This window comes from Apteryx rowi, unplaced genomic scaffold (genome assembly GCF_003343035.1).
Source record: "Apteryx rowi isolate R43461 unplaced genomic scaffold, aptRow1 scaffold_23, whole genome shotgun sequence".
Classification (NCBI taxonomy): domain Eukaryota; kingdom Metazoa; phylum Chordata; class Aves; order Apterygiformes; family Apterygidae; genus Apteryx; species Apteryx rowi.
Genome location: NW_020448641.1, coordinates 2694474 through 2719335, shown reverse-complemented (window position 1 = coordinate 2719335; position 24862 = coordinate 2694474). Strand labels below are relative to the sequence as shown.

The following is a 24862-nucleotide window of genomic DNA, read 5'->3' as shown; positions in this document are numbered from 1 at the left end:
GCCGACCGCGCGCGTCCGTTTGAAATCAAACCGGCGCCGCGCTCCCGATTGGCTCCGCCGCGCTTTGACGTCATGGCCCTCCTACCAATCGCGGCCTGTCGCGCGTCTTTTCGAAATCTGTGTTCAGAGTTTCGGGGTGCTTTTATCCTTCCGCGCGGCTAGCGTGGTTGGAGGGTAAAAGAGTCCGGCCGCTGAGGGCCGCCTGCCTCAGGCGGCCGAGCTCCCCGCGTGCCGCCGGCCATGGCCGCCGCCCGCAGGTGAGGGCGGGCAGGCAGCGGGGGCGGTTTCGAGCTGGTCGGCGAGGCCCCTGTCCTGCGGGTCGGCGCGGCGCAGGGATACGAGCGGCGGGGTGAGGAGGCGCCGGTAGGTGCGAGGGTTGGGGCGGCGGCGGCGGCGGCGCGCGCGGGAAGCCTCAGTCGGCGCCGCGCTCTGACAGGAGGCGCCGGGCTCCGCGCCGGGCTCCGCGGGAGGTAGGAGGCGTCCGGGCCGCCCCCGGTGGGGTGGCGGCAGCGAGCGGGCGGCTCCGCGGGGAGGACGCGCCGCCGGGGGAGGGGGGGGGCTGCGCGGCCTCCCCGTCCCGTGAGCGAGCGGCGGCCCCGCGCCGGGCGGGGGGGGCGGCTGCAAACGGAGGCGTCGCTCCCGCTTCTGCCGCCCCTGGGACCTTCCCGGCTTCCAGGCGCGTTCTGTGACATCGGTCACTGCCTTAAGTGGGGTACTTTAAAAGTTAAGCGTGGCTTAGACTTAAAATATGCGGAGTTTTCGTTCCTAGCAGTAGAGAAATAGTTTACTTGAACGAATACCGAAAGTAAGCTAAATGTATCCGCTGATGCTATGTTTGCATTAAGGAGACGTGCTCCCTTTAACACGTGTCGACCCATAGCGCTAAGAGCTAACCGCAGTCTCTTTTAGCCAGTCTCTCTCAAACTAACGCTTGCCGGTCCGTCTCCCTGGTGCTTTTCTGAGGACTGTGCGCTCCGTGGCAGGCCCGCGCTCCCCTGCACGCGAGGGGGAGAGCGGCGGGGTGGTCGGGGGGCTTGTGCGAGGGAAGCGCCCTCCCCGCCGCTCCCCAGCGCTTGCAGGCACGCGCGGGTTTGCCCTCGCTCTCCGCAGCACCCGCGGCCTGTCACCGCTTCCCAGCCGCCTGTAACGTAATGCCGCCCTTTCCTTCCCTCGTCCGCCTGGATGTTTGGCCAAGAGGCAGGCGATGCTATGGCGCAATCAGGGTTTATGCGTAACGTAGTGATCGGCTGGCTCCCGCTCTCATGCTACCTAGCGGTTCTGCTTTTACCTCGGTGAAGACGCTAAGCGAAGTTTGTTTTCTCCACTGCGTTATCAGCTTTCTGGAGACCTGCCCTTCAGCAAGGTCTTGGCAAAACTGCCCTAGCAGTTTAAAAGCTGTGAATATGGGAGAGTGAGAGATGAACAGATAATCGCAACTACCGTCACGTGGTCTCTGTTTACTTGAAAGTCTAGTCTGAGAATTCTTAATCATATGAGAGAACACATAATAAATTACTAGATTTGATGAGGAGTAATTGTTTACTTGAAAGCACTTTTAAGTTGCTGTGGGAATGCAATGTATTATGTGTTGGCCCTGAATCTTTGCAAAGGCTCTGATGTGCGGATGCATAGCGAATACTTATTTTATATACAAAACTATACTGTATGACTCAGTTTGCCTGAACATGTGATGACTGGTCTTGCTGTTGTGCATAAGCATCACTTTCTCTGAACATCTGGTACCTTCAAGTTAGTGTGTATGATTACAGTGGTTACTCACAGTAAATTTTAGTTCATGGGGCAAGCACATGTAAAAGGCATTGAGATGCATCTGCTGTGCATTGTAGAAATTATCAGTTGAACAGAAGTAAATATTAATTATATTAGTTTATTTTCATAAGTATGCAGACCATTATTTGGAAGAGTAATTTAGATGTTCTTTTATAGGTAAGATTCCTTACATTTGAAGATGCCGCTTTTTGGGAAAATTGTTGTAATTAAACGGAATGGGACTGATGGAATTCATTTTCCACTCACTGCAAGTTCTTGTTTATTTGGAAGGTGAGAATTAGCCAAGTACTTGTAAACATTGGAATAATATTGTTCATGGTATTAAGAGATATCATATGCAGGAAATAAATATATTTGCAAAAATAAGTATTTGAATACTTGTGAATGATGCTTAAGGGAGAGAAGGTGGTACTGGATTAACATCCAGTAAGAATAAAGAGCTGAATTTATTCTCTCTTACTGCTTTTTGCCCTTTCCTTGCCAAAATTTTGCTTCTAGTTTCCAGCCAAAGGGAATTTGATGAAGTGATTTGGCAAAACGATGAGACTGAAAGTAAATTACAGTTGACAAGCAATCAATAACATTGGTAGGTTCTAAAGGAAATATTCAAGACAGAATTATAGATGCTAGAGAACTTGCCAATAAAGAGAGGAGAAGTATGTTTCCTGTACCATCTTCATCACACAGGCATGCTCTTCTCAATCTCTCTTTGGCTCTCCGAGACCTCACTGATGGATTGCATGAGCTAGTCTTTAGAATTGATAACATCTCTCTCTGCTTCATTTCTTTTTCTGACCTTTTTACTTAAGCACTAGTTATCCGCTTTAGACATTAGTGCAAGATACAATATTCCCCCTCTTCACCCAAAGCACTTAGCAGCTGCTTTCTTGCTTTCTTTTCACTTGCAGTTATGTTGCGAATAAGTGTCAGTGGTACAAATCCTGAAATGAATGCTTTTTAATGATCTAGCTGTTTATGGTAAACATATAGGTAATGTATAACTTCTGTCTAATTTGAGGGCTTTAATGGTTTTGACTGAAATGTGTGTGAAAAGATGATGTTGTAGTACATACAACAAAATAGTAATCCTGGTCAATTTTTAGGAGTTATAGCAATAGTTTTCTGGCTCTTTTGGCTAATGTTCCAAACTTTTTTAGGATGTTACACGTTGCTTTTAATGTAATACATCTTCATTTTTCTTATCTCTTTGTTAGTGGTTGCATCTGTGTTAGCTGGTAGGGGTTTTTATGTACATGTATCGTACCAGGTACCATTGTAACAGTGTTGCAACTACTAAATTATGGATAGAGTTGCAAATCCGCAGAGTGGACCCAGCCTGCAGCGCACAGTAAATGTGTGTGGCTTCTTAGGCCTATCGCCTCACTTCTGTTGACTGGGAGTGGGGGAAAAAAAACCCAAAACATGCTGTGGTTATGGTCTAGGTTATCAAACTCGACAAAGTATCGTGCTGTTATACAAATTATTAGCTGAAATGTTGAGAAATGATCTAATTATATAGCAATCAGATTTTTCTGTCTTTTGTATGTCTTAAAACTGAAATTGTATTTTCACCCATAGGAAAATAGAATGTGATATTCGCATTCAGTTGCCTCAGGTCTCTAAAGAACATTGCAAAATTGAAGTAAATGAAAACAAGGAGGTAAGGTTTACATATTTTAATGGCGTTTATATTGCATCATTGCGTCTCTTCAGGCTACTGAATTGTTTGTTTCATTTTTAGGCAATACTGACTAACTTAAGTACAGTAAATCCTACGCAGCTGAATGGTGGTTGTTTTCAGCAACCTGTACCTCTGAAGCATGGAGATGTGTTAACTATTATTGATCGTTCTTTCAGGTAAGTACCGATGACGGAGATGAACTGTTAATGCCTTGATCCTCGAGTGTGATCTGTGGGCAAACTGGAGAGCTCTGTGGACACAGGGTCTTAATGCTGGATGAAGATGCAGACAGTGGCTGTGGATCAATGGGAAAAATTAAAATGTCTTTTTACCATCTTCAGAAACAGAAGTTAATTTAGTTTATTTCATATTTCTTTACCTAGCTTTATAGAGCTTCTTCAGAAGGCAGGATTGCTTAAAGATTTTTTTATCACTTTTATATTACGTTAAGCTAAACCAATAAAGATAGAATTGTCTAGAGAGATTATTTTGATTTTGTTTCAAGGGCAGTCAGTTTTAGGGGAAAAGTTAGAAGTATTTTGATGTAGTTAAAGCCTTTAAAAGCAATATGTATATATTGTTGGAAGATGACAACTATTGCTATGTCATTTATCATAGTTATGGCAATTTAATCATCAGCTATTTGATAAAAAATGTTTTCCTTTTGTTTTACTTTTTAAATATTTCTTCCAGATTTGAATATCCTCCCCAATCAACTCCAAGAAAGAGGCATTCTAGATCTCCAAAAAATGAAACACTGCAGGTAATTCTATGGCTTATAGGCTTATTTACTGCAAGTATATTGGTATTAGTACTGATATGGTAATTTATTTCCCGTTTTGTTTTTTTATATGGTTAGAAACCATTTTTCAACCATAGACTAGCTTTCTGTTTTTAAGATGCAAATAAACTTCCTTAGATAAATACTTTTTTTTGTTCCTAATTTATTAATTTTAGACTTGCCAGTTTCTAGAAATAAATACTTAATAATCTATGATGTTAGTAAAACAGGTAAGCTATTAAAAATTAATCCTTAGCCTTTTCCAGGAAAGGATGGGATGCAGGAAGCGTAGAGTATTGACGTTGGAAATCCTTCTATTTTAAATGGGGAAATGTGCCCTAGAGACTGAGCAGCCTTTTTTCACAAGTCTTCTGTTATTCTGTGTGCTTTTACACTAATGCATTTTTGGAATTTATAAATATCAAACCAACTCAATCATTTAATAACTTGTTTTCATTAGTTTCTTTCTTTTTTTGTTCCCAGCAAAGTTTTCTTAAAGGGGGTATTGTTAGTTAGCAAATACTGTGGCTATTGAGATATTTATGTATATTACGATTTTTTTATTTAAATAAAGTGTCTTCCCTGAGGTCTGTTGAAAAGCAAAATTTCATTTTAATTACTAGGAAAGTATTTGTGTATATGCATATGCTGCAGCTTTTTTTAGAGCTAATAATTTCAGTCATAAGAATTAAACTCTTGTTATATAGAGCATTAAATATATTGAAGTCTGCATTCTTAAACTTTGAAATATTCTTCAATTGCATTCAAATACTTTTAAGCTTATTTTGTAAGCAATGCTTATGCATCTATAAGATCAGTGTTTTCCAGTGTATGGTAGAAAGCTAAAATGTTTATAAAATACTTGTTGCTCTGCTGTAATATTGTACAAATTTACAGGTTCTTCATGTTCAGCAGGTGGCAGAAGTGGAATTATTACACAAACGAACTTCAGGATCTAAAAGTCTTCATGATTCCGGTTGGTACCTATTTTGTTTTTTGTTGTCTTTTTTTCTTCTTCCCCCTAAATTGTCTTTTATTCGTAGCATCAAGAGGAAGAACAAGGTTGCGTGGAGCAAAAGATATGTATTTTAAGACCTTTCAGGCTGAGTGTAATACACCTTTCTCATAGCATGCATAGGTGCTATGATTTACCAAAGCTGAGTCTTGCCAGGATAAATCAGTGTAGTTGCAACCAACAAATGGGTGATAAGAGTAAGACTGGAATTGGCAAAATCTGTATATATTGTTTTAAATGCTTTGTGCGGATTAAGTTTATGAAGGTTACAGCTAAGAAGGGAGTTCAGCGTGCCAGCTTTGCAAGTGCAATGCAAATGTCCGTTGAAGCTGATATGTAAAACTTAATTACATATTACATTTTTCCTTTCAACAGAAGCAACTATAATTAAAGGTAAATTCATCCCTGTGATTAAATTTTAACTTGCAGTTCCACCTGACCTAGAATAGACCAGATTACTGTTGAGCCAATGTTGCATTATCTCAGGTGTGCTATTAAAAAAAATGGAAACGGGTATAATTTTGAATATACGTAGGAAGGGTTGATTTTGCTGATTGAAATGCTAGTTCACAATAGCTACTTCATATAGGCCCAGTAAAAAACCTGTTCCCCCAGAGCTACTAAATGTGAGTAATTATAAATCATAAACTGATTCAATGTCAGTGCATCACCTTTCCGTCCTTCTTTCTTCCTTCAGTAAGCTTCTATCATGGGAAGACGTAAGGTTTGTTCAGAACCTTACAAAGATGTAAGGTGTTCAGAAAAGAAAAGTGGCTGTTATTCTACTGGCAGGTATATGCTCTGAATTTTGCAACAAATGTTTGCTCCAATGCAAAACAGCATTTTGAAGTGTGCAACCTGGGTGGGTTGTTGTGGGTGCATCTGGACTCGTGGGATTTGGATAATAGGTTTCCTAGCACCTTCTTACAACACAACAGTCTTCGCTTCCAGGTTCTGTCACCTTTAAAGGGAATAAATTGTCAGGTCAATACAAAAAATATCAATGCACCTTGCTCTTGTGCAGGTTAGGCACAAGCTTTTTCATAGAAAGATCTAATTTCCTGCTGTCTCCCATCTCTCTTCTTCCCCTTCCCTCCCCCTTCCCTTCCTCAAAAGAAAATAATTGACAGGTTCTTCCTTGTGTATCTCTAACTTTCATCTTTACATGGAATATTTCCCATCACAACCAAGAAAAGGCAACATATACCACCATTTATTTCAGCAGTCATTCATGCTGGCATCGAGCAGTGCTGAGAAAGAGACCTTGTAGACGTATAGATGTTCTTGAGCTCTCGGCTTCTTGTGTCTTGGAGAGGTACCTCCTGTCAGATGGACCCTGTTAGCTCACCACTTGCTCGTGGAAAATGTAAAGCAAAGCATGGTACTTCAAGCCTTCTTGAAGGCAATTTGCAAAAGGCACTGGAATAGCAGCATACGTGCAGTCATTTACTATGTCTTGTCTCTCTGCTTTATTATCTGCTTTACCCTGAAGAAGCACATTGCTATAGTTTATGCAATACATCAACAATGTAAATGCAAAGTGAAGAACTGGTTAAATTGTAGCGGTAAGCTGATTTAAATGACTGTTCTGTTTCATGCTTATAGGTCTATCTTGTGGCAGCCCTAAAAGAGATCTATGTGATCCATTGATTTTAAATATAAACAGCATGGAATATCAAGTGCCTTACCTGAATATGGGACAAATTGAAAAACAGAAGTTAGTTTTTATGATAAACATTTCGATACTAATGCTGTTATTACAAAATTATTATTGCAAGAAGAGATTTTTTTTTTTTACACTATCGTCTTGGAAGATGAAGGGAAGGACTTTTCACCTGTATTTAAGGAACTTAGTTTTGCATTTTTAAGCAACTATGCGTCTGTATTGTTTTTTCTCTTTTGTTTTGCTTATTTTGTAGATAACACTGAGTGTGAAGAACAAAATGCTGAAGAAAATAAACAAAGTACAGAGGAAAATATTTCCAAAGCTTTACCCGTCAAGCTACTAACACCCAAATCTGTATACAGAATCCATCGATCTAGTAAAAAGGAAAATGAAATGTCTCCTTTTAGTAAACTCTATGAAACACTGAAACATGAGATTGAAGTGAAAAAAACTCAGCAAAAGGGGAATGTATCTCAACAAGCCAGAAAAGAAGATGGCAAGAGTGTGTTGCTAGAATCCAGTGCTCAAATGTCATCATCGGATTATGCTTATGGTCTTGGAAGCCTGACCAAAGAAAAAGAAACAGATGTAAGTGAAACTATTGAAGAGTATAAAGTGCAACAAGATGTAATCAGTTCAGAATCTAATCTGATCGCAGCTGCAGGAAGTGCAACCAAGAAGAGCTTTACCAGAAGTCCCCGAACTTCTGCTTCAAATGAGATGTCAAGAGATATTGGTAAGAAAATTCACTTGCAGGATCACAAGGAACAAAATATATTAGGCAAATCTGAAGGTAATGAAGTTGCAACCAAACCAAATAAAGACAACGATGGAAATGCAGCATGTTCACCTAAGCCATGCTCTATAGAACGCTTGGGTTATGCAGATAAAATAAAAATATACTCCTCTGCAAAAGAAATAGAACAACTAGCACAAACAACTGCTGTAACAAATGCAGCTAGCGTAACTAGTGTTTCTGAAATAGATAAATGTGTTTTGTCTACACCAAGGTCCAAGAGGAAGAGTCCCCGGTCTCGTTCCATATCATTTGCCAAAGAAATTAGTGGAATGGGTTCTGTAAATATTGGTACTCCAACAACACAACACGATGTATTGTCGGAATGTAAGACTCTTCCAGAAATTTCAGCTGAACCTCAAAAGGAAGATTTGGCGTGCAGAAATGATAGCCTCAAACAACTGCCTTTGGCAGAAAATACATGTTTAAAACAAAGGCGCAATAGTAAACAACATACACCAGGAAAATCTATAAAAGAAGAAGTGCTGAAAGAAATTTGTGATCAGGCAAACTTTGTTAACTCGGAAGAGAGAGATTCTGAAACTCCTGCCTCTTTGTCTAATTCAAAGAGTCCCAGAAGAAACATCAGGCGGAGCAAAGAACTATCAAACAAAAGTGTCTATTCAGAGACACTGCATTCAGAAGAATTAACAGCAGAACTTGCATCTCCTGCTAGTCAAAAATCTAGCCCTGGAAGAAAAAGGGGTAGACCAAGGACCTCTGGACTGCTAACTACAAAAGCACTGGAGACAGATGCAGTTCAGGATCATCATGGTGAGACTCTAGATAGAAAAGATAGTGGAACTAAAGAGGAGCTGGCCATAAAGGCCGATCAACAGAAACTAGATTTGGAAGATGCCAGTGTTCTAAGACCTCGTAGATCGTCATCAAAAAGAAGGTCTGGAAGTGCTACCGTACTGAAAGAAGATGAGGTTGTCTCAGAAATGAGTATTTCTAGCCTGTTGGCTGAAGAAGAGGAATCAGGTAAATACTTTTAATCTCATTCGAGACATTCTCCTACGCGTGTTTTGTGTTGTGTTTTTTTTTTTTTTTAACAAGAATTTTTTCTACTTGCATAAAACTTGGAACTAATTGCTGACACATCAGTTCTAAAATATTTATCATGTAATTATATTTTACCATGAAAACACACAATTTTATCTATAAAAGTTTATGCAATTGAATCTGTTTCTCTTTAAAATGAATTATCTTCTGATAGGTTTCCAACTTTAAAACGCACAGATAGTCACTGTTTTTGGTGCTGGTTAAAATGGTGACTTCCTGGATTCTCAGATATATAGAAATGTTTTCAATTCCTGATATTTTTAGGTAATGCAAGAGGAGTATCTCAGAAGAGGAGGAAAAGTGGCGATTTGTTACTTCAGCCTTTAGGAAAAAGAAAGAGAGTGTCTTTTGGTGGTCATCTAAGCCCAGAACTTTTCGATAAGAGTTTACCTCCCAATTCGCCCCTTAAAAGAGGTGCAATTCCTGCAAGACTGAGCTTACCATTTGGAAACTCGCCACGTGCAGTTCTGAAGAAGGCTCAGGGACTGAAGCGTTTTGCAGTCCAGGTAAACCTTAAAAGTTCAGACTAAGAGTTGCCAAAAGAAATAGCATGAGCAAAATTTATAAGTTCAAAGACTTATAAAAATGAACTGTAAACCTTGTTTAGATGTACCTTGGGAGAAGTGGACATTTTAATTGCAAATTAAAGTTGTAGTTGAAAATAGCAAGTTTTAATCGGCTTTGTTTTTGTTTTGGTGAGGAAAAGCTCAGCTTACCCTTTATATCTAACTGTCTGGGAGGTGGGGTTTTATTCAGCTCAATGCTTTTACTCGTTCTTATGAATATGTCTAAATGAATATATTTCTGTGTTTTTGTGTATAACAACAGTATCTACAGGCTTCAGTTTACCATAAACATCAAAAAACAGACAGGATCTAGAATGGGAGTTTGTTGGCAGACTGCTGTCATGTGGCTTGGCTAAAAGTTTGAAATACTTGCCTAGTGATTTAAGCTGGTTAAAATGTGTGCTGTGTACTTGATGTGAATACAACTGTTTTGAATAAAGTAGAATAATTCAGTTAATTAACTAAACTGAATTTGCATGTCTTTTGAGACTATTTTGAAATTTAAAATGTGTTTTAAGTTTTTCTTTTTAGAGAATAAGATTTATTTTTTTAATAATCTGATGACCTTTTATACTACTGTATTTACCTTTCAAAGATTTAGATGAGCATTTGTGGTTCTGCTTTGTGCAATAACATTTTTGTTTGTGTGTATGTGTATTTATATATATATATTTATATTTATATATAATTTATATATACAATTTTTTTTTTCTTACTAGGAACTTTCTGAACATTTGCCAAAAGAAAAAGTGTCACCAAAAAATTTGCTGACCCGGAGGTCCCCAGCTGCCTCATCCCCTGTTTCTGGAAAAGCAACACCTAACTTTACTTTAAGTTCTCCATCACCCTACACTAAAGGCCGTTTCTCTGTTTCTCGCGTCACGACACCATCACCAGTTGCAGAGGAGCAGGATGATGTTGCAAAAGATGTGAATACCCAGGAGAAAAATGGTGCTCAAGTAAAAACACCCAATTCTTTTCACATTAACCAAGATGATAAAACTTTCTTAACAGCTACAGCTAACAAATTAACAAGAAGTGCGCAGCTTGCTTTGAAGAACACTCCCTCGAAGAGGAGAAGTGGGGCTGTAGCAGTTATTAATGCAAAAAGAAGAAGTGGTGCCTCCAGTGCCAATTTGCTAGGTTTGTTTAAACGTTTAATTTTTAATAAGAATTTTAATGCTTTGAGAAACAATACCAAAACTGAAGTAGGCCTATAAATTCATTTTACAAAGACCACCAAATATGAATGTTATATTGCATGCCAGTTTTTGGCCGCCTTGAAAATGGCTGGGAATTGCAAAGTCTTACATTCTCTCATATTATAAAGCGTATATAGAGGAGTATTTAGAACACAAATCTTAATATTCAGAAGCTGAGAAATGCTAGAATGAAGGTTCTCTTTACAAGGTTATTTACAGTAATCAATTCCTTCGTGAGAAAGCATTTTGATGATGGTTGTAGGATCAATTATTATTTTTTCATCCAGAGTGCACAAAAGTAGATAATCACATTATAAAGTCATAAAGAAAGATGTCTTTTATTCTCTGTATGTTGTTCAGACTTCAAATACAGTTACAGGACATAAGGTATGCTATATGAATATGAAGTTATTGCATTTCATCCCATTAGCGTTGTATTGAGCCTGTTTGACTCAAATAGGTCAAATAATATTGAACTAGATCAAATTGTATCAATTACATTAATTTTGATGCTAAAATGTGTGTTTTTGTAGCAATCTGATTTTTGTCTAGCTTCAGCTTAGTTTCTTTATGCCATTTTCCATATGTAGTTCTCAGGCTTTGTCCATAGACTGGACCGCACTGGTGCAAACAGCTGACAATGTTATGTAGCAGTTTTGATTATAAATAAGATGATATTTGGGTGTGTTAAGTGACAGATATTTTGAAAGTTGACATTGGTCAAAATAGTTTTGGAGCCATTGGAAAATTCAAGAACCAGAGTCCCTCTAACATAAAATGTTTATCTTTGTGAAGATACTTACAGCCAAGTTATCTTTCAGTCACTTTTCATAAATCAAATGAAACATGACTCTTTAAAAATCAAATTTAAAGCTTATCACCACCTTTTTCCCAGTAATTTTTGCTATTCTTTATTATCTCCATTTTCATAGTACGTTTTTAAAATTTTGGACATCTTACTACATGCAGTTCCCTAGTGATGGCCTCATTAATATTATATGGTAAGATAAAATCACAGGCCCTCACAATACCTCCAGGTTAATACAGTTGAAAGTTGTGTTAACTTTTTAACAAAATAAGGTTTTTCAGTTGCTTTATTCCATTCATTATAATAGCAAAGTACTTCACAAATATCAATGTCATACCTTTGCTCACCACATCTCCGTACTGTGAAAGGGGTTTTTAATGTCTGTGCCTTAGTTTCCTCTCTAAAATGGAAATAACACCACAGTTGCTAAATATTTTGATTTTTGAGTGTCTATGTTGTATACAAAACACAACTCTGTGTGTTCCCAGTGCCTGTTCAGATAATTTCCTGGGTGCTTGGCAATTTTCTTTATGATCTTAGCACACTAGGAATGACAACTTTTGAAAATATGTTTTTGAAGACTTGCCCCAATTTGCATAGTGACTCTGGCAAGAGAATGCTAAAATCCAGTTCTGCAGGAATAGCATTCACTTTTCTTTCTTTAACTACAAAAATAATTATTTGCTTTGCAATCCCCACCTCTTTATAGCCCATTTCCGCAGTAAACAAGGTGGATGTCTTACCAACTTGCAGCTTCATTTATCACACAGCTGTAATTAATTCCCTGATTACTATGTACAGAATGATGTTGTGATGAAGGTAACCTTGCTTTGGGAATTGTCGGAAAAGGAGATTATGTGGAGAAGGTGATATAAGAGTTTTGGAAAGTCTGTGAAGATCTAAATGCTGTAAGCAATATAAGTAAATAATTTCCTGAATATGAAGTTCCTTGGAAAGCTGATGAAAGAAAAGCTAGATGTGATTCACTTGAAAGCCATTTCTCTAATGTCGAATCTCACGGCCCACCAAGGAAAAGTTCAGGTATAATAATGAGTGAGACTGAAAGGCTCATGACAAATTTCTTTTGGGGAAAATACTTCCTTAACAAAAAGATTAAGGACGAAATTGGATCAGTACTCTGTTCTATGATCTGTAAAGTATTTAGTGCTATAGAAGGGTTTTTTTGGTTGTGGAAACAGTTATACTGGATGTTTGAACACTTTGACTAACCTTAAGCCTTCCAATTGAAGGTGTTTTCACACAGCACTTTGGTGTAGGTGTTGCCAGATAATATACTGACCAGCCTCCTAAGTCACACTCTGCAGAAATCTTTGGAAGCATAAAGAAATAATTGCAAACTGACTTACACAGCTGAAAATTAAGGTTATTTCTGTTCTGCTTTCTAGTTGCAAAATCTTGGGCAGAAGTGGTAAAGTTAGGTGTTGCAAGACCGCAAGCAAAAGCCATTAAAAAGTCTGTCCTAAAAGGAAGATCAGCAAAGAAGATAACACAATCAGCAGAGGTATTTGTTTTTTAACTTAACTACAAAACAGCATTTTTTTTAGATGGAAGCTTATGAGTTTTTAACATGATGTTATTTGAGTATTGATGTTTTTGTCCCAGCGTGTAAGAAATTTGAGACCCGTAGGAAGAGGTCAGGAGCCACAGCTATTTACACTTTTTGGTGCAAGTCCAGTAGGTACCATCTGTAGTAAAGGATTAAATGTCTGGGTGGGTAGCTGCTCTGTTATATAGTTGTAGAGTATGTTAAATAGATAACCAGTTTCACTAGTGTAATTGAAAGTGAATTTCTGGTAAACTCTTAATGTGAGTCATCTTAAAAGGCTCTCTCTAGGTAAAAGTGAATGTGTGGGGTAGTTTGAATATGTATTTGTCCCTTTTCTGCAGTCCAAACTGGACTGCAGTTTGAAAGGGCAGGGCATGCGTTTCAATTTAAACACTCTGCAAGTTGGCACGGCACAAGGGAATAAGGCTGAAGCGCTCTCAGGATATCCCTCAGCTCCCTAAGGCTAAGAAAACTTGTGGTCTCAGGTGTGCTCCTCAAGCACAGTCACTCAAATTTTGAATGGGTATATAAGCTGCATTTCTCCAAGAGCTAAATCCTTAAAGTAGCTGCAAGGTAACCACTCTTGCCTGCAAAACAGTCTGTATTAGCTAAACAAGGCCAGCTAAGTTTGTGGAAGATCTGAGTGATTAAGTTAGATTTTATATATATATATATATATATACACATCTTTTTTTACTTATCAATATTTCTTTCTTTCTTTTTTTTTCTTTTTTCTTTTTTCTTCTCTGCAGACTCCAGAAAGAAAAGTAAAAGGTCATTTTAGTACAGGTCACGCAGAGTCTCCTGCTACCATAGTTGTAGGCAGAGCTTATACCACAACGGTCCGAATGACTGGACAGGTCCCTAAAGTGGTAAGAAATCCTGTCTTGAAACAGAACATGGATATGGATGAAAGCTTCACAGGTAAGTTGTGTGCTTTTAAAATGTATTACTGGCTCTACCAACTATGTAGTTCTTTTGTCAAAGCATATGCTTACTTCCCTGAATATAATTTGTAGGAATGACTGAGATGTTTCAGACTCCAGAAGATAAAAGTGGAAAAAGATTGCCTTTGTCCGCTGTTCAGAAGACTGATTTAACACCAACGTGTACTGCAGTGGAATTCTCAGAGTTGCACACTCCTGAAGAATCTGGTATGTTTGTTATTTGGAAAGAGACCATATGTTTAGGTATAATTAGGGGTAGCAATGTAGTGACAGGTCTACTGCTTGAGTCAGTGAGTAGTCAGCCTAGGCAGACTTGATATACAGTGATGATGCATCTGGCAACCCATGAAATGAATTGTTTTATCATGTATTAAAAGACGTTTTTGTAGTTCTAGTTAATTTTTGAATAGGTGTTATTTTCTTACTCATTCTATTCTGTATGAACTTATCAAAATGCTGAAGCATGTATTGTTATTTTAGGCAAGTTCAAAGCATGGCAAATCTTGTGCTGAAGCATGGCAGTTCTTTATCTGTATCTGTCTGTGGATACACCTAAATCCAGTGATAAAGTTTCATGGTGGGAAGAGGGTGTTGTGTAAGCTTGCAGAAAGAGTCTACTAAAAGAAAAAAAAGTATCAGGTTAGGAAGATTTGTATTAAGATGGTACTTCACTTTTTGTCTTGCTTTTTTTTGCTTGTGACCTTTGAGGCCAGTCATCGTGTCCCTGCAGAACTCGGACCTCTTTAAATTTAATTTCTGTTTTCTTCAGAATTTAGCAAAACTGACTGTATAGTGACACACTGAGGAAAAAATCAAGAATAAATCCTCCAGTTTAAAAAAAAATACTTTTTGGTTTATTTCAGATTTTGTGAAAGTCTTATGTGTAACAAACCTTGTTACAACTTCAGAAGGGAGTCCAGTGTAATGTTTACCTTGAAAATAAATATTAGTAAAGTGATTTTCATCCACCTAAAGATGTCTGTTATCAGCTGTTACCTCCTTAGGTATTCAGTGCTTTCCCTTAATTGGCAGACAAGCCTTTAGGTGTTCTACCTGATCCTTTTGCATGTCATAAATGCTCTTTAGTTTTAGAATTGGGGGAGTATGGAGCCAGAGCCTTCTCAGCAGAGCCAGCCAGTCAGTCCCCGGCCTGGATTGTCGCAAGGGCCCTTCCTTCCTGGGTGTAGTGCTATGCAACTTGTCCTTGTCGAATTTCATCAGGGTCCTGTTGGCCCTTTCCTCCGACCTGCGGTACTCGGCTTGTTACTGGCCTGCAGGTAGAGACCCGTTTACTGTGACCCTCTGAGCCTGATCATCCAACCAGTTTTTTATCCACCTAGCTGTTCATTCATCCAGGCTGTGATGTCCTAACCTGGACACCAGAACACTGTGTGAGACAATGTTGAAAGCTTTGCTAAAGTCAGGGCAAGTATTGTCCCCTGCTTTCCCTTCATCCGCAAATCCAGTCATTTTATCATAGGAGGCGATTAGGTTTGTCAGGTATGATTTTCCTTTGGTAAATCCATGCTGACTGTTCCTGGTTGTCCCCTTCTCCTTCCTGTGCCCAGAAAAGTGTTTCAAAAGGACCTGCTCCATTATTTTACCAGGGACTGAAGTGAGGCTAACCTGTCTATAGTCAAAGCTTACTTCTAGGTTTATTACTCAAGAAATTGTGCTTCTGCTGTTTTAAATCTAACTTTCTCTAAAACCTTTTGAGTGTTATTCTGACCAGGCTTTTTTCCATAACCTTTCCTTTGCCTCAGTTCCTTTTACCACTGGGAAGAATGATGGGAAGTATTTTGTTCAACAAAGAGGAAGAGCGGTGGCCACTTCTGTTGAGCGTCAGTGTGGTTATGCTTGTTCTAATGCTTATGTTAACAAGAGTGGGAAGTAGTGAGAGCTGGTACTAAATAGCCAGAGAAATTCATTTTACTTTTTTTCTAAGCTTTCCTCTCAAGCACCCTTTTCTTCTGTGCATAATGATCAAGACCCAAAACAGTCCAAGATTTCCCGGAGTCAGTGCTTCTACAGTGGCCGTAATGAATACTTGCAACAAGTGCCTTTCCAAACACAAGCTCGTGCAAACTGAGCACAGGTGATGCAAACTGTACAAAAATCTCACTTCATTTTTATTTTTCTCCCATACCTTCCAAAGTGCCAGAAAGGTCAAGTGTGTGTATATTCTTTAATGTAAAAATTTGATTGATGTCTGATATTGCTACAACGCACTAAAGAAAGTTGCAGTAAAAATGTGCATCGCTAGAAATTTTAGGGACAAGAAATTATTAATTTTTGTATCTGATTAAGCAAGAAAAAATTGTCGTACTTTTATATAATCAATTTTTTAAATGTATGCCATGCCATGCAGGAGCTAATTACCTTATGGTTAATTACCAAATCAATTGCTGAAATACAAACTAAAATCCAAAAATGTACAAAGCTCAGGCTGTTTGAATCTGTTCTTTACTTAGTTATACAACAATTAGAATGTTTGGATTTTCTGCTTAATTTTTTTTCCAAATTACATAGACCTGTTTTTTATTATAGGAGAGATGATGGTGTCACCCTTAAATAGTTCAGATGCTTCGGAACAGAAACAAGATAGTCAAGACATCAGTCGTTTTCTGAGAGATGAAGAGTCTGTAAAGTCTATGGTTGATGCAATCTCCACAAATACTCCTGGAAAAAAAGAAGCCATGCTGGAAGAAAATGTTGACATGGACAGTTTGCTAATAAATCCAGAAAAATGTACATCTCGTGTGAAATTAGGAATTAAAAGCAGGACTCCAAAACAGAAGCTGGAGCCAGTCGAGGTCTTATCAGGCATCAAACAGCTCATGAAGACCCCAAAGCAGAAGCCAGAGCCAGTCGAGGTCCTATCAGGCATCAAGCAGCTCATGAGGACTCCAAGGCAGAAGCCGGAGCCAGTCGAGGCCCTGTCAGGTGTCAAGCAGCTCATGAAGACCCCAAAGCAGAAGCTGGAGCCAGTCGAGGCCCTGTCAGGTTTCAAGCGGCTCCTGAGGACCCCAAAGCAGAAGCTGGAGCCAGTTGAGGTCCTGTCAGGTGTGAAGCAGCTCATGAGGACCCCAAAGCAGAAGCCGGAGCCAGTTGAGGCCCTGTCAGGTGTCAAGCGGCTCCTGAGGACCCCAAAGCAGAAGCTGGAGCCAGTCGAGGTCCTGTCAGGCATCAAGCAGCTCATGAGGACCCCAAAGCAGAAGCCGGAGCCAGTTGAGGCTCTGTCAGGTGTCAAGCAGCTCATGAGGACCCCAAAGCAGAAGCCGGAGCCTATTGTAGATGCAACTGCCTTTAAAAGATTGCTGAAGACTCCAGTGGAAGCAGTAAACGATATGGCGGGTGTTACGTTAATCAAGAAAACCCCCAAACTGAAATATCAACCAGTAGAAGATATGATTGGGGTCAGCCGTATTTTCAAGACACCAAAGGAAAAAGTTGAACCAGTAGAAGATATGTTTGGAATTAGTAGATTAGTGAGAACTCCAAGAGAGAAATATCAACCAGTTGAAGATTTTGTGGGTCTGAAAAAGCTTATGGCAGAACCCAGGCAAAAATGTTCAGATTTTGAAGTGGAATATGTTGGAGTTAAGGAGATGTTTGATATACCAGAGGAAATCGAGGTAAAATACCTTCTTTAGCCTTTGGAAGCAACTTACTTAGACTCAGAGCCTATGGTTGAAACTAACCCTAAAGTCACCTAATATGACATCTTGTATGTAATAGCACAGAATTTCATTTAAATCTCTCATTCCTCCAGCCTGTGGAGAAAAACTACCTTCTAGAAAAGCATATGGTGTTGCTTTGAAGACTTTAAAAAATGGCAATCTTATCTTTTCCTTGGTAGCTTTTTAGAGGGAAATGCCCCCTGCTAAAAGACATAGTTTATTACAAATTTGACTATGAGTGCTTCTTTTTCCAGCTATTTGTTTCCATTATGTTTAAAGCATCCTATACATTGCTTACAAAATACAATCAACTTCTTTCTTTGCTGTCCTTTTCATAAGCCACACATATACCTGGATTTCTGTGTTTTGTACGACCCCTTCACAGCTTCTATATGAACTCTGAAGCTTTTTTCTGCTTTAAACGTCCAACACTGTTGAGCTTTTGCCAAATATTGTGTTATTTTGTGGTTGGTTGATTGCTCACTATGCCCTTAAGTTCGTTCATTGCTTCCTGAATGGTTCATCCGTTAGAGATGGCTATATCTGCATACATTTGCCTGTATTAGTATGCATTTTCTTTGAATTGAACCCTACCTAAACAGTAACTGAGGTTGCTCTGGATGGCCATCCTGACCTTATTATTCACAGCTTCATCACTCTTGTCATTTGTGAATTTTATTAGCATTGATTTTTTTTTTTTCTATGTTCATTCCCAGATCCATAAATAAAATGTTGAGTATCACCGGGCCTAGTGCTGATCTTTGTAGAACTATGATAAAACACTCTAAAACACTCAAGTTATTCAGTGATAATACCCCAAATTGCTTTTGAGATCTCATTTGGGCACTTTTAAGCCAATTTACTGAAAGCTTTTTTAACTCTATACAGTATTGTCTTTCACCATAAAAATTGCTGCACTAGACCAAGTGACTAGTATGAAGTTCAATGCATGTGTGCTAATATTAAATACATTACATTGCAGTTATCAAACTAAGTTAATTGCATTTTTTGAGAAAAGTATTTGACATGATGTTTTCCAACTATTATGTTCCTAATTTTGTATGGATTTATTGATTATTGTTTATTCCTTTAGGTCAGATCAATAAATATTACGGATCTTGAGCGAGAAGATACTATACCTCCTTGTACTAATTCCAGTCATGAATATGGTAAGTACAAATGCTTTGATTTTAACTAGAGGAATAATGAACCTTATTATGAAGTTTAAATGTGTTTTAAAATTCCAAAATATACAGTATGCAAAAAAAAAAAAACCCATACCGCATGGAATTTGTACAGTAATCACTAATGAAAAACAGCTGCTGGAAGCTAGATTTTGTTGGTGGAGAAGTAATGGTGTAACAGTTTATTGGTGTAGTAATGGTAGCATCTCCCTGTGTACTAATGTAAAAAAACTGATGTAAGCTCTGTACTTAAAATTATCTTTCTTTGCAAAAATTTTCAAGAACATAGCTTGAAGCTGTGAATGCTACCTACCAAATAAATCAGACATCTTTGTGCGGTAACCTGTGCTTTCTTCCAGCAGTCAATAAAAATTACTTTTTTATCAGGAATATTAAATGTGATTTCATTCCCCCCCCCCAATACAATGGTCCTGTTCAAAACTCACAGATACAGAAATGTATAACTTTTGTTTGTGCTCTTTTCTATGTAAACACTTCTAATGGGGGGAAAAACTGTTTCAGAAGACAAAGGCAATAATTCAGAAGGTGAAGATTCTCAACAGACAATATCACCCAGCAAAGACCAGTCTACCAAGAGACAAACAAGGGACAGACCAAGGAAGACAGTGCATCCCATTTCAGTAAAACATCATGAAAAGAATCTAGAGGAAGATGTGAATTTAAAAGAATCGCAAGCTCTGGAAAAAAAGAGCACTCGAAGCACTAACCTCTCTCATCCCCTCTCAACTTTAGTAGCTAAAAATCTGGGAAGAGGAAAGAGAACAAATCGTTGCGTGCAAGAAGAAATTGTTTCAAAGCGCACTGATGATGAAAAAGCTGAAACTGTGTCATTTGTGGAATTACGTGGAACTGCTCAAAGACCAAGAAGAGGTAAAAAGAATGAACCAACGGAGTTAAAACATCAAAGTGAGAGTCTTGAGTGTTGTGACAAAGATTCTTCAGTGCTACAAAAAGAATCTGCAAATATAAAACAGACTTTGCAGGAGTATGGTGTCAATGATATATTAATAACTGAAGATGGTCAAAGCATAAAGACAGAAAGTATGTCTAGTAGCGTTCAAAATGCAAATTGCCAACTTCTGCAAACAGAATTCAAAATAACTGAAAACAAATCTAATAAAGGTAGTATAGAAAACAATGATGAAATGCTTCTGTCACCTAGGAAAACATCTAGAGGAGAGAAAAAAGTAGAAACCACAGAACCAGTAATTCCATCTAAAAGAGTAAGAAGGGGAAAAAATGACCAAGTCAAACAATCACCTTCAGAGGAGCTTCATCGGACAGCGAGGAAGCTTCGTAAGGACCCTTCAGCAAAGATAACACAAGGAGATGAACAGACTTTTGACAAAGATATCATTGAGACTGCCCCAGTAGAAAAATCTGAAATCAGAACTAAACACGAAATAAAGGTAATAGAAAAAAGAGGGAAATCTTTAAGAAATGCTAGAAAGCATTTGACTGAAATAAGAACAGAAATTTGCAGGGTGGCACCTGAAAATATGCAAAATGTTCAAGAAACCAAGGAAACTTCAGCGGAATCTGTTATTGAAACACAATCGCACATGACAAATGAGAGGAAAGTATGTCAGGGAGATGAAGCTGAAAATGCAACAGAGGCATCTGAAAGATTAAAGTCAGAGTCACCTTTTGGAGAGACAAAGAAAGCACCTGCTTTGGAAACAAACAGAACTAGAAATAGGAGAGTCAAAAAGGACTCTTTGGATAAAAAGGCTGATGAATTTGTCAAAGATGTAAACAGCCTAAAAGTAACTGTGCCCAAACTTAAGTCAGAAACAGAACTGGAGGAATCTTCTATCAAGGATTCCATAGGCACTGCCTGTGTCCAGGACATGAACGACGCAGCTGCAACAGCAATACCTGCTGCAGACGATGACAGTGTTGCTCATAGCTGTCAAAAGCAGACAAAAAATGAGCAGGAAGTACTTAAACATCAACAAATTGAAATACTGCAAGAGAGTCAAACACAAATAAATGGGACTGCATTTAGAAGAGGTAGAGGGAAAAAAGTTAATTTTGAACTTGAAGAAGCTAATTCCAAAGCACTTGGAGGAAAGAGTTTACCTGGAGATGATAAAGGAATAACTTATAAAGATGGTCAACATGACACTTCGGAAAATACTTCCTCACAAGTAAGGAGGAGCAGAAGAAAGCAAGTTGACTCCCTTCCACCAACAGCTTGCTCTACCTTTGCTAAAAAACAAGCATTAATTGAAGATCATAGTAAAGATGAGACTTTTGTAAAAGATCAAGATCCAGCTTTGGAAGCTACTCTCTCCTCAACAGAAGAGAATCCACTGAGATGGGACAAAAAAGGAGAGGTTGCTGTAGTGTCACAAACCACTAGTTCTCTTTCTGTTAGAAAAAAACGTGGGTTGCCAGAAGGTGATGATAAAAAGATGACTGTGAAAGAAGATCAAAATATGGCTTTGGGAAATAAAACTTCCCGGGCAAAATCAAATGCAGCAGCAAGGGACAAAAGAAAGAAGATTGATCCAGCAGCAGAGGCAAAAAGTTCATCTTCTCTCCAGAGAAAATGTGGCTTGTCAGAAACTGATGATAAAGAGGAGAGTTCTAATCAAGAACAAAATATGCCTTTGGAAACCGTGTCCCCTGCAAAAGAAAAACCATTAGGAAGGGGCAGAGGGAAAGAAACTGCTTTGATGTCACATACAACTAATCACATGTCTCTCAGAGGAAGACGTGGTGTGCCAGCAGATAAAGGTAGAGAAGAGACTCTTAAAAAAGATCACAATGTGCCTTTAGAAACTGTTGCTTCATCTGTAAAAGAAACTCAGTTGCAGAAAGGCAGAAGGAAAGAAGTTGCCCTCTTGTTAGAAGCAACAAGTTCTACTTCTATTCAGGGAAAACAAAGTGTATCAAAAGAAAGCGGTAGAAAGAATGCTTCTGGGGAAGCTGAAATTTTGATTTTGGAAAACTCTGCTTCCCAAGAAAAAATGGATCTTTCAAAAAGGAACTCAAGGCAAAAAGCGAAAACTGTTTCTTTCAAATCTGAAGAAGCTGGTTCCACTTTTCTCAGGAAAAAACGCGGTTTGTCCAAAGACGTGGATCAAAAGGATACTCTTAAAGAAGAGGAAAATGCGTCACTGGATAATAATTCATCCCAGGAAGAACCAAGGCTATTGAGAAATAAAAGAAAAAAGGTTGAATTTGTATCAGAGGCAGCTACTTCTACTTCCCTCCATGATAATGGCAACTTGCCAGAAAATGCTAACACCTCAAAAACTCAAAATACATGTTTGAAATCCACTGATCCTGAAAAAAATGATCCCTCTAGAAAAGGAAAAGAGGCTAACCTTAATCCACAGACAACTTCCACTTCTCGGAGAAGAAAATGTCAGTTGCCAGAAGATGACTTAGCATCCAAAAAATTAAAATCAGGTAAGGCACAAATTGCTTTCTATTTCTTAAGAATAACTAAGTTATGTATTGATATAAGAATAATGTGAACAAACTCTGTAATTTATATTGCTATGGGCTACCATACTCTAATGTAGATATAGAATAGATCTTTAATATAGCAAGAAGACTAAAGTAAACAGGGGTTCTTACTCTATGCAAGAGAATGTCTTAAGTAGAAAGTATAGATTTTGTGGGATATGACAGTTATATTCATTTTCCGTTGGGTTATTCAAATGTTCTCATGCTTTTTCATCCACATTCTCAATCCATAACTTGTAGTTTAAAATAAATACAGCAACTAACCTGCAGGAGAATGTGACCATGACGTAACGTAGCACCCATTGTTCATTCTTCTTTTCTCCTAAATGCCATCTAAGCTCCTACTCTTATATCCCTGGCTTCTGGGGGACCTTTACGGCACAGGTTCCATGTGTCTCCTATTCTTCCCCTTTTCTGTTTTACTTTCCCCAAGCCAGTATAATTCTTGCTGCTGATGTCTAAAATATTCTCTGAAATTTTCAGCTGGATATGATGTAACTTAAAAACTAACATGTAGTAATTAGGAATATGATAGTAAATAAACACATGCAAATGGAAATAACGACTGACTCTTTACAAGTACCTATTTAGGGATTTCTTGGCAAATTATGTTAAAAACCCTATTGCAATTTGATTGTCCCTTCTGTTTCATTTCTCTTTGCCTCTTTCACTTTTCTTTTGCACGTGCCTTATCCTCCTGTAACATGTACTTCTATTTTGACTTGCTTCTGTCTTAGTTTATGGACTTTTCTTTTGTTTCCTTTCCTTGTATATTTGCTAGTTTCTGCCTTCTGATCCCGCTATACGTACTTGCCAGAAGTACCTATACATACATCTTTTCTGATGCTGTATATGTTCTTCACTACCTGCCTGGATAGCTTCTCTTCCAGAGAGGTCATCTTTTCTCCAGGTGGATTTGAACGGTAGTTTCCATGTTTGGTGCTGGTGCTCATCTCTTGGAGTAGCCTCAGTTTCCTCTGCTATCTAGATTCTTGCATAGGTGTCTATTCTTTTCTTTACAATTAAAACCTGACTTGCGAGCTCTATTTGGACCATGAAACTATACTAAATGTTCATTTTCTGCAGGATTTTACGTCAGTATTGGGTATTTTTTAGTTTTACATATCAGTAAAAGGGATTTTAGCTAAAATAGTAGCTAATTGGTTTTGCTGCTCTCATTAATGTTAACCTACTTTCAGAAATAGCTGTAAGTCCTCAGGGAACTATCTTAAAGGATATTGGATGTGCAGAAATGTGGGTTTTGTAACTGGTTTGTTGAGTTCATAGATGTAATCTCTGGAACATAGTCATTAGGGACGTTTCCTTTAAAAACAATGTAACTGAAAATTGAATGTTATATAAAATGTTTGATTGATGATACAAACTTACAATTAATGTTTTTGTCTACAAATAGAGAATGCTGAAAATAGATCTCTACAAAAAGGAAAAGGAAAAAAAACTAAAGAAGAACTTGACAAAGGGGATAGAGCAACCCAGCAGACAGCTGGAGGAACAGACAGGAAAACAAGATCAAGCACAAGAACAAGTACAAGAACAAGACAATAGCATTAACAGTTGCAGAACCAGTTTTTAAATCAATTCAGTAGTTGAAACTGCAGGTTTTTTAATGTGAATTGATTTGTGTTCTGATTTTTAAACTCAGATTTGTAAAGCAATCAATGAATTTTGATATTATAGAAATATATTTTTTTAATAGATACAGCTTAGGTATCTGTTTAAATAGATCTGCCTATATGTATAGGGCTCCCTAAATAATGGGAAGCTTGTGCAAGACTGCAAACACAAAAATCTTTTCTTAACTGTATTTATCCCTTCTTTCTGTTGATCAGTGCAGCAGTCAGGAAGTCTTAATTACTTTACCAGTTTAATTGTAAGTTCTTTTCCGCTTAAATTTTCCTGTGCTTACATCTTATTTTTCATTAAAGTTCTGTAAATAGTCTTTAAAAAAACCCTATAGGTTTATTAGCAGAACTATGTTGAAATTGTGATATTTTTTTAAAAAAAAATCTTAAGTTCATTGTACTGCAAAATTACAGTTTTGAAAGCCATTAAATTTGAAAACATTTTGTTTGAGATGACTTCTTGTGTACCTAGAAACAATTAAGAATGTGTAATTATTACTGTTCTCCTGCAAGTTTATGTCAAAGATTCATTCTTCCAGGCCAAACTGCACAATCGTGGAAGTGTACCTTAGGTCTTCTGGAATGCAGGCAGTTCTCTGCTTAACGCTGCTGTGCTTTGCAGCCCTTCTATTTGTAAATAATCATTGGTAAGAAACACAGGAAAAATGAGTATATAACGTTCTGCTGTTGCACCTTTTCACAGAGTTGCAGCTGGTGTCAGAGTTCCCAGTGTGCTTTGGAGACCGTTTTTCAGAGATCAGTGTCTGCATTCTCTGGTACCATCAGTGTGTGTTTGTCTTTAAGGCTGGTGGCTTCTGATACTGTATTAAATACAGAAAGGAGTAAAATCGGGCTCAGGCATCTAAATTTTGTGCAATTTAAGCCCAAAGTTAAGAACCTGTGTTTCTACATAATCTCCAAAGAATTACAGGTATTTCTAGGGAAGGGTAGTTGGATGCTGTGTTCCAG

At 38.2% G+C, this 24862-nt stretch overlaps 1 protein-coding gene across 1 annotated transcript in view; it reads left to right on the top strand.

Annotated features, from left to right (window-relative positions):
- The window catches only part of MKI67 (marker of proliferation Ki-67), a 25061-nt gene extending 752 nt beyond the window's left edge, over positions 1-24309 (top strand). The window contains exons 2-16 of the mRNA XM_026065638.1: positions 1948-2061; positions 3370-3451; positions 3533-3648; positions 4166-4235; positions 5151-5229; positions 7188-8714; positions 9060-9301; positions 10081-10504; positions 12778-12893; positions 13691-13862; positions 13958-14092; positions 16433-17520; positions 18659-18734; positions 19272-22190; positions 23665-24309. Of these exons, the coding sequence (XP_025921423.1) occupies positions 1970-2061; positions 3370-3451; positions 3533-3648; positions 4166-4235; positions 5151-5229; positions 7188-8714; positions 9060-9301; positions 10081-10504; positions 12778-12893; positions 13691-13862; positions 13958-14092; positions 16433-17520; positions 18659-18734; positions 19272-22190; positions 23665-23816 (7290 nt within the window). The 5' untranslated portion in view covers positions 1948-1969 and the 3' untranslated portion in view covers positions 23817-24309. The remainder of the gene's footprint in view (positions 1-1947; positions 2062-3369; positions 3452-3532; positions 3649-4165; positions 4236-5150; positions 5230-7187; positions 8715-9059; positions 9302-10080; positions 10505-12777; positions 12894-13690; positions 13863-13957; positions 14093-16432; positions 17521-18658; positions 18735-19271; positions 22191-23664) is intronic.
- Positions 24310-24862: the final 553 nt, after the last annotated feature.